Source organism: Eptatretus burgeri, chromosome 8 (assembly GCF_056783735.1).
Source record: "Eptatretus burgeri isolate ZD-2024b chromosome 8, Ebu_testis_v1, whole genome shotgun sequence".
In the NCBI taxonomy this organism is placed as follows: domain Eukaryota; kingdom Metazoa; phylum Chordata; class Myxini; order Myxiniformes; family Myxinidae; genus Eptatretus; species Eptatretus burgeri.
This window is the reverse complement of record NC_140968.1, coordinates 24,135,413-24,145,412: the sequence shown is the minus strand read 5'-3', so window position 1 is coordinate 24,145,412 and position 10,000 is coordinate 24,135,413. Positions and strand designations below refer to the sequence as shown.

Below are 10,000 nucleotides of genomic sequence, written 5' to 3'. Positions count from 1 at the left end.
CACGGTGTTGTGCGATTAGGATTAATCTGTTTAGCCGCGTGGCAGTTTTAGCACGTGGGTACGGTTTACGGGAAGTTTGATTATGCTGCAAGACGCCCCCACGGGTCAAAATGCATAGTGACTCGCTTTCAAAGCAACAGGTTTAACTGTGGCATCTTCCTGCGTTTCTTCACCTCCTTTGGGGTCTCTTGGCGTTTTTTTCGTCTCTTCAACATGGCATTTCTCTGGGTCTGTCAGGTGTATGAGCGTCATTCCCTTTTATGGCCAAGTTCCCTGAACGCCCACGGAGCGTTTCTCCCCCGCCCCAAAAGTGCCGCACATGCGCTTTTAGCACACATCAATGCGCCACCTCTCCAGAGCATGGCTGGGGGAGTAGGAGAGTGGGTCGTACTAGCCCATATAGGCACACCAAGTTGAAGAACATACCACAATTGGGGGTAATTTGAGAGTTAAGCACAGAGGAAGAAAGTATGGATACGGGGGTGTAGGGTGATGTGGAGCTACCGAGACATCCGATCTTGGTTGTTGCTAATTGGGGTTACTTACACGAAGGCTATAAGATTCATCAAGAGGTAACTATAGAATATTTAACCCCTCATTAATCCCCAAGTCATTTTCCCAAGCATGTACCACATGTGGATGAGAGATTTATTGGGTCTTGTTACTTGTATGTTGATTGCTATTGAGATTGCTCGTGGTACATGCTTGGGAGTTTCGGTGGTATGTATTTCTGTCTTTGCTGTGGCTGATGACTCGTCAACAAGTAATTAAACCGTTCCGGTGGCTGAGGGGCGTGTAGCATTGGGATTCTCATGTGTGTACTATTTGTGAAGGTCTGCATTGCTGTAGAGGAACTCGGGGTAGAGATTGAAGCAGCAAAGGGCTTACCTTGTGTAGCTTTTCTTTGTTGCTTTATGCAGCTTTGATTGGCTACAAGAGCATGGGAGGAGTCAATTTATTTCTAATCCTCACTTTGTGTGGTACTTGATTGGGTGAAAGCTGATTGGTTACCTTCGCATTCTGCGAAAGGTTATGTTTTGGTCAGCGTGTATTTATTTATTTATTTGTAATCTTGTGATTCGTATAACTCAAAAAGTATTAAACCGAATTCCATGAAATTTGGTGGGATGATTGGTTATTAGCCAGGAAGCATTCGATTAGATTTTGGGATCGTTCGGGTCAAAGGTCAAGGTCACGAAAAGGTCAAAATCGTCTTTTTACGATAACACGGTTAATTTTTATTCAATTTGCATGCAACTAACGCCAAAATGTTCAGAATTCAACTCCTCATCTTGTGATATGCAATATGACACAATGACGCCCATACTCTTGTTACCGGTTAGGGGTCAAAGGTCAGGGGGGTCACGACCTTGAAAAATATGCGGTTTTTGTCATAACGCGGTCAATTCTTGTCCGCTTTACATGAACCCAGCACCAAAATGTTCAGAATTTAATGCCCAATCTTGTGACACAATGACGTCATAACACATGTCACCGGTTGGGGTAAAATGTCGGGGGGGGGGGGTCACGCCCTTGAAAAATATGCGGTTTTCGGCATAACTCGGTCAATTCTTATTCGATTTGCATGAAACCAGCATCAAACGAGATTACCTTCTCTTGTTGAAACGTTGTACTCACCGAGCTTGCGAGTGAAGACTCGCCAAAACGACGTGAGTTGATTGTTGTTTAGTCCGCAGCCCCCGAAAGTCGGGGGGGGGAGTCATGACATTATAGATATGTGGGTTGTGTCATAAGACCATTCATATGAAACCAGTTCCCCACACTCATACCAAGAACAAAAAAAGTAATGGCAGCGAAGGTATGCGCTCTATGAGTGCCCGTTCTAGTTATTCCCTGCAATTATGGGTGAGAAATGTGATTAGGACTTGTTTTACATGTATATGTCCCGTCAGCAAGGTAGCAAACACTTCCCGCCAAAGCCTGTATCTTGCCAGTCTCTATAAACAAGTTTCTTCAACCAACTTTCTCTCCTCCAGGGATTTCCAACCAGGCTGAACCGGTTCGTACACACGACATGAGGCAGGAATCGGGCCACACGTATTTGTATGACATAACAAGTTTATTAAAACGCAAGACAACACAAATGGAGCATCCCGGATGAAAGGCATACAGAAATGAATGGATGAATGAAAGAAACAAAGAAATACGCTTAATATAGAAGTATAGAAACCTATGATGCCATGAGCACTCAATCACGCCACACACGATGGGGAGAAGCCAGGCAAAGTCTTAAAAGATATCGGGGAGTGTGCGAAGTTCTCCAGAGTGAAGGGCAGCATGGGGGAAGACTGCAGGGAGGCACAGGTCACATGTCCAGCCACACCACTGGCTGGGCTCTCCAACAACCGCAAAGACGAGCTGGATGTGTTGGCCAAGAAAAAATTCCAACCCAGGCCTAGAGGCAGGTGGGTTCAGGGGTGCCCTCCCCCCCCCCCGCCCTCCTGTAAAAATTGGTTCCACTCGCCGTATTACAGAACATTTCGGCCCAGGCCTAAATAGGACAGCAGCTTTTCTTTGTGGGACAGGAAGGAAAAAGATGCTCCTTACGACTCCGACAGGAAGTTTAAAAGTGGAGTTCTTTCAGTTTGGGTGTGAGTTGTCTGGGCACCCACCTTGCAGACACTTTGCGGAACCACAGCACGTTGTGAATTATATGGTGTGCTGAACCATGGCTAATATTCAATTCAGAGACCACTTCATCCAGCGTAATGTGACGGTTTTCCCTTAGCATTCGCTCAACTCCTGCAACCATTTCTGGTGTGTCGGCTGTATGAGGCAGGCCCGAGCGAGCAGCGTCTGCCACACTGGACACTCCACTTTTAAACTTCCTGTCCCAGTCATGCACCTGCTGCAGTGATAAACATGCGTCACCATATTACATCTTCATTCTGCGATGGATTTCACGGGGATTCACATTCTCGCTTCCCAAGAAACGGACGACAGAACATTGCTCCTCCCTGGTGCATGCTTCTAAGAGATCCGCCATCTTGGAACTGTTCTGCTGACATCATACGTTCAATGTTGCCAGATCTAAAACAGGCAAAACATGACTCTTAGCCATAGATATAACATATGTCGTCTGCAACTACACACATTACATTCTTGAATTGATCTCGCCATTTTAAGATTACTTATTGACTGCTCCTCGTACGATGGTACATTTCCCCAAGAATCACCCAATCCAAGCTGAAACTGGTGGTGAAACAAGCAGGAGGCAAAAAGGCAGGAAGGCACTTCTTATTTAAATGGTTTATTCAAGGAAATGAGCCATGCGGAGTCGAGACAACAATATCCCGACACATCTGGCCCACGAGGACAGTCAAATGGGGAAAGTAGGATGTAAGAATCTGTGAACGTATTGTTACGGCTGTGGAAATTCGCAAACCACCATTCAGGGCCCGCAGGTGAGATATCTCTAAGTACATGTGTAGTTAGCCCCAAACCCGTTGTCTCGAGGGAATTTATGTGATTCATTCAGGCTGCGATGCTTTGAGATAGCCGTTTTTCTGTTCTATCTTTATTTTGAACCAACCACGTCTCAACCGCCATCACACAACAACCACCACGCCAGCCATCGTCACCAACTACAACCATGCCCCAACCCTCAGACAACAACAACGCCAACAGCCACGACCTTTACCTTCACAACTCGATCCCGTAAACATCGCATCACCGTCATTCCCAAACGGCACCATAACCATAAAACCACCACCGAAAACCCTCTACCACCTTCACCTCTCTCCTTCTACAGCCATTCCCACACCACCTGTGAACACTGAGCATCGGGCTGTCTTGGGTCCGTTCAGCGATACGCACCGAGCCGCGAGTGCAAATAGCGGCCTTTCCGAGGAAAATTCGGATCACAACGCGACACACCCACTTTTGCTCTGTCCAATTTGCAAGCGCGGGGCGGCTTGGCCCCGCTTCCGGGCGCGTCTGTGTGAAATCGATAGATGCAAATTCTACGATCAGGGGAGATTCACGCCCCGTTTCCTCCGACCAATGGGCAAGCGTGGTTCCGCCCCCGAGGTCATTCTGATCCGGATATTTGCATATTAGCTGCTCCTGTCAGCCTATAAAATGGCGAGCGCAAGGCGAATCAGGGCAGAGAGATTGAGTCGAGTCATCGGTGTGGCAGAGAGTCGAGTCGGGTGGCGAAGTCATCGAGTTGGGTTCTGGAGTCGGCTGAGAAGAGTTGCGGGAAGAGGCAAAGGAGCTCGGGTCCGAGGCGAGAAGGACGGCGGTCGGCGACGAGGCCGCGGTGTGGGATCGCTCGCTGCGGGACCCAAGCCAGCCAGCCAGCCATCTCCCTGCCCCAGGGCATCAACAATTCCCCCTTTCCCCCGCGCTGAGATAGTGCAAAAAGGGGGCCCCGTTCCCACCCCACTCCAAACGTCGTGCCAACGAAACCCGCCAAGGAGCACGGAGTCGGGGCACAGCCACGTGGCCACATCTGTGGCTCGTCCGCCAATGCGTCACGAGGACGCGGGTAGGACCCCCCCCCCCCGGTCTCACGGGCCTGGCCGCTCCTTCAGGTCACGCGCACATATTGGCCTACAGGCCCGTCTGCCCCCTTTTCTATGAGGGTGGCTTCTTTCCTTTGCTTTTGAGTAAATGTGTGTTGGCGCCGTCTGTAAAGTAGAACTGTATAAGTGTTGCCGTGTGTGCACGTAGTCAATAGTAACTCTGCATCGTTGCTTTTATTGTTTGGGTTGCTATATGTGCATTTTGACTGTTTGGCTGTACATGTGTGCTTTCCGTGTGCCGGGAAATAAATGTGCTTTGTGTGAACTGTTTTCCCGTTTCGCTTCGTCTTTTCTTTATTGACCCTGCATCCTGCTTCACCTAAAGGGTTCGTAGTGGGCTTAATACGCCCGGTAATTAATCGGAACCGTCGAGGCCGACTATAACACCGCTCGGTTATCACTGTAGCACGGAACGGACCGCTTAAGCGGTTCGTGTCCGGAGTCGACCTGCGGCGAGGTACGATCACCCGGTTTACCATCCGCGTGGGTACTTAGGTAGGTCGAGTTTGGCGAACAACCCTATCCTACGCGGGTGGCCGATTGGCACGATTGTGGTGAGGTCGAAAGGCCCACCCGTGACTGGCTCCGGGCGATAGTTCCCGGAGGGTCACGACTGAATTGTCCGTCCGGTGGGAGACGCGGTCGCGATTAGAGTGACGTGGCCGTCCGCACGCCGGCGGGCACGAATTCGCAACAGTATGTACAACAGAAGGAATAAGTATATCCACAATACCAGACTCGTACGAGAAGACCAAACGAGCTGATGTGTGGCGTACAAGTCGCTGTAGTACAGAGCGAAGTGCAGCTCAGAATGAGGAGGTTTGCAGGAGCGATGCTGTCAGGTGACGAGAAGATTATGGTGTCTGTGTGTCTCCCCAGCAGTCCTTCCTCAGATGATGAGAGAGAGACAGACAAGCAGAAACGTTAGTTTAAATTGCAAAGTGCCAATGGTGGCTTGGGAAAACGTGAAGATCTTCAATTTGCTCAAAGACACCGAGAACCTAACTCATGTGTGCCCGCTGGCAACTTACTTGCTCATCGAGAAAGTGATCGAACCCAGGAACCAACAGGTATATGTCATAAATAATTCCATTTAATAAAAATGTCACTACGGAAATCGGTTAAGGGAGCAAATAAACCAGAACTGTTTCAGAGAAAACTAGAATTCCGAGAACACGATTGCCCACACAGTGTTCAAGCATACACTTAAATTTTAACAAAACAATGATTTTAAAGATTATTCTTAAGAAAAATCTGGAAGTTTAGCACTACTGAAGCCGTCTTGTACATCATCATTAAAACTGTAGTAGGACGACGTTGAGTTGGATTTTAGGAGATGGGAGCTTTATTGATCACAAGAGGATGCAACGTCAATCGGCATCGTACATAGCCACATCGGCGGCCTCTTCTTCACCCCGATACTGTACCCTCTCACATGCCACACCCTCTAATGCCATATATACATACATACATATATATATATATATATATATATATATATATATATATATATATATATATATATATATATATATATATATTTATGCCAATGTATAACATGTTTCTTGGAAGTATTGTGAAGGCAATTTGTGGTCTGGTGTTCAAGTATATAATTTAACATAGATAAAGGTTTAAAGGTGTCTTTAATAAACAAATAAATTAATTCTGGGTTTTACTGACATTTTCCTAAGTGTCTATTACATCACCCTATCTAACACGTTACATTAGTTATTTGTGCCTGTTGTTTGTGTCCTTTAAAACATCTTTTAAAACTTAGTTTCCTGTTTGGAATGATTTTCAATTTTGTTTCTCTCACTCCTCTCTGCGCATGTGTGATCGGGACAAATTCAGAGACAAAGTACTGTAAAAACGGCAAATGTTTAATTCTGAACAATGTGGGAATGACTGGGGCTCTTAAATAACTATTCAATTTGGTATAGCTATAGTCAAACATCACACTTCGGATTATTTTTTTTTTAAATAAGGACGTTTAGTTTATATGATGGATGTTTGAAAAACTTGTACAAAGAAGATGCTCACACTAGTCTAAAGACACGTCTACTATTTCTTTATTTCATAATTTATAACACTACTACTCCTGGCCCCAGTTAGTCACACCTTATGGAGTCAGCTGCCCGAGTTTTTTCCGGGACAGTATTATAATTGGTAGGCATCGGCAGCTTGGCTAATTTTTTAATACACCTCTCACAATTGAAACTAAAACTTGCTGATGGTGAGCCATTTTTAGAGTTATTCTCAGATGTCCATGCAGAGATTGACTTTGGAGATATTTTGGGACTTAACCATTTGAACCCTGAGCTCCTTGGACTTTCGGCTCCCCCACCCTGGACTCCCTGAAGAAAAATCCGGCCGCTCGGGTATATGGAGGTTTGAATAGCTGCCGGTAAACTGGCCACTCGTGTATATGGAGGTTTGAAGAGTGGCCAGTAAAACGGCCGCCAGGGTTCAAAGAGTCAATACAACAATCACTAGAAAGAGTACGTTGCAAGTATTTGAAAGCAGATTGGTTGATTAATGTTTCTTAGTTGTAATATTGTTGTGGAAAAATGTTGACTGCAAGTGCTGTTACAGCGCAGCTGAAGCCTTGCTCTATCGCCTGAGCGAGCTCCAGGGAATGGCTCGCTGGAGGCAGCAGTACCAGAGCCTTGGCTTGGATGAGGAGGCCATCGAAGGTGTGAGCTTACAAATATTTGCACATTGTACTTGCTTAGAAAATGCATGGCATTATCCTGCCTTAAGGCCCAGTCACACCTTGACGTTTTAGCCAGCAATGGCGACGTATCAAAATGTATGTAAAACGCTGGCTTAGGCTGAACTTTTGATGTTTTTTTTTTTTTTAAAGATTCGGACTTATTCATAACGAGTTGGTCGTATGCATAACATATTAGTAACGGACACAGAACGTTTCGTTGTCTTATAGATAACTTGTACCAACGAATGCTTAGCCTGTTGTCAGCGTTCACAACCTATGCCCAACGATAGTCTAACTTATGCATAGTGCGCTGCACGTATCGCCGACGATCACGTGGCGTAGCCTATTAAAAGGCTGCCGCACAACGATTCAAATCATAACCGCCGGAGAAATGGAAGTGTCAACATCGCAGTCACACCTTGGCGATCTTGCCAGCGTATGCCGACCTCTGAAAAATGCGTCTAAAATGCTGGCGCACGTCGAATACGGAATGGGTAAGTTTGGTATACGTGAATAGAACGCTAAAGTACGCTATCATACGTCATAGTAAGTGGAGTACATCTTGTACTTTTAAACGTGTTAAACATTTTACGACGTACTTGCCGTATGCCTCACACGTTCCGCATGCGATGGGAATAAGTTGTACGCACGATATGCGATCGTTGGCACACGTCGACAAAAGTTACTTGTAAGTTGCTCATAAGTCGAAACACGTCAATGTAATGGTTAGCGTCACTGTTCGAGACTCCCTGTTTTTTTTTTTTTTTTAATTTTCTTTATATTATGACGGTGATGTTAATACTTCGATTTCTCGTGCGGTTATAATATAATATAATTAATAGGCTGCCGCTCAACGATTTAAATCATAGCCGCACTAGACATCGAAGTGTCAACATGACTGTCATACCGAAAAAAAACAAAACAAAACAGGGAGTCTGGAACACTGACGCAAACCATTACATTGACGTCTTTCGACTTATGAGTACTTTACAAGTAACGTGTGTCAACGACCGCGTAACGTGCCTACAACACGTTACTCATAGGTTAGAAATAAGTTTCGGGTACACTAAACATTACCTCGACGTGTTTCGACTTATGATTCGCTTACAAGTAACGTGTGTCGACGTGTGTCAACGATCGCATAACTTGCCTACAACTTATGGCCAACGTAGCGGAACTTGAGTCATACACTGGCATACGTCGTAAAATTTCAAGCAAGCTAAAATTTGAGGACAACCGCAAAGTACGATGAAAGCCAGCATACTACGACGTATGGCAGTGTTTTTCAGCGTGCTCTCAATGTTTCCAAAACTTACCCAAAACGTATTCGACGTGTGCCAGCGTTTTCGACAAATTTTTCAAAAATCGGCATAAGCTGGCTAAAACGTCAAGGTGTGACTGGGCCTTTAGATGAGTACAAGCTGGTAGGCGACGAGGGATTCGCTAGGATCGAAGTGCTGGATACGATGCTTTTCATTCTGACCGATCCACCGACGAAGATTCATTGCCAAGACGTATTAGTTCACATACAATTGTTCCTCTGCCTGGCAAGATTTTTCCTATTGCGTATTTTGCCAACTGGCACTCCTCACAGGACTACCATTTGAAAAATAAAACCTAAATAAAAAATCGGCTCGAGTAAAATTTTCTAAATATCTCGAAGTGTTTAATTCCGAAGTCTCGTTTCTCCATATTCAAAACTGGAGGAAAAGTATTGAAAATAGTGAATGTAGGTCGAGAAAAAGTATTTTTTTCGAATTTTGCGTATTTCAGCCCCGACACCCTTGGTGATCGAATCTGGAAAAATGCTGCGGTTCAATTTTGTAGTAGTTATTAAACTATATCCATACACCGAATTTGAACGTTCTGCCGTCGACGGTTTCCGACGTCAAGGTCACTTAACATATTTCCTGGTTCACCTCCTTTCCGCATTCAGAGGGCTGCCATTCGGAAACTATGAGGGATAGAGAAACGTTTTGCTGTTGCGATAATTAGATGGGGATGCAAGGAATAGGCAGGAGTTGGTCCGGGCGCTCTACCTATCATAGAAGCCGTGCAACGTCAGTTCCCGTTTGGGTTCTTAAAACGCGGTTTTTCGGCCGCTGCATAGCAACGAAACTCAAACGTGCACACTCCCAGCCCATATTGCACCTGTTCGCCACGTTTCATCGAAATTGGTTTGCTGGTTTGTGCTGTGGAGCCTCGTGTTACACACACACACACACACACACACACCACACACACACACACACACACACACACACACACACACACACACACACACACACACACACACACACACACACACACACAGACGGAAAACCTGACAATAAGGGATATCTAGCGAATCCCAACAATTAGCAAGTATAATCGCCAAATCGGAGGTGAAAGATGACCTGAGTTGGTCTTCAAATTTTTTTTATTTTCTTTCTCTCTTTCTCTCTTTCTCTCTTTCTCTCTTTCTCTCTTTCTCTCTTTCTCTCTTTCTCTCTTTCTCTCGAGATCACCGAACCGGAAACCGGTTCAGAGATTTTTCAATTTGTTGGTCGAATCTGTAGTTGCCGCTTTCACCTCATTAAAGCTTAGTTTTCCGAACAGGTTTTGTCATGTTTTTCCGTTATATCTTGGTCCCTGTGTTGCGGTTTGTGTTTTCCATGTTGAATCGTACCTTGTTGTGCTGTATTTGTCAAATTAGTTTTCGTGTTGTTCAAGGCCTAGTCCTCGGAGCCGCTGTCAAAAG

The 10,000-nt window shown here is 45.5% G+C and overlaps 1 protein-coding gene across 1 annotated transcript in view; it reads left to right on the top strand.

Annotated features, from left to right (window-relative positions):
* ANAPC4 (anaphase promoting complex subunit 4) overlaps positions 1–10,000 on the top strand; it is a 176,951-nt gene that overhangs the window by 75,679 nt on the left and 91,272 nt on the right. The window contains exon 14 of the mRNA XM_085891169.1: positions 7,140–7,240. Within this exon, the coding sequence (XP_085747295.1) occupies positions 7,140–7,240 (101 nt within the window). The remainder of the gene's footprint in view (positions 1–7,139; positions 7,241–10,000) is intronic.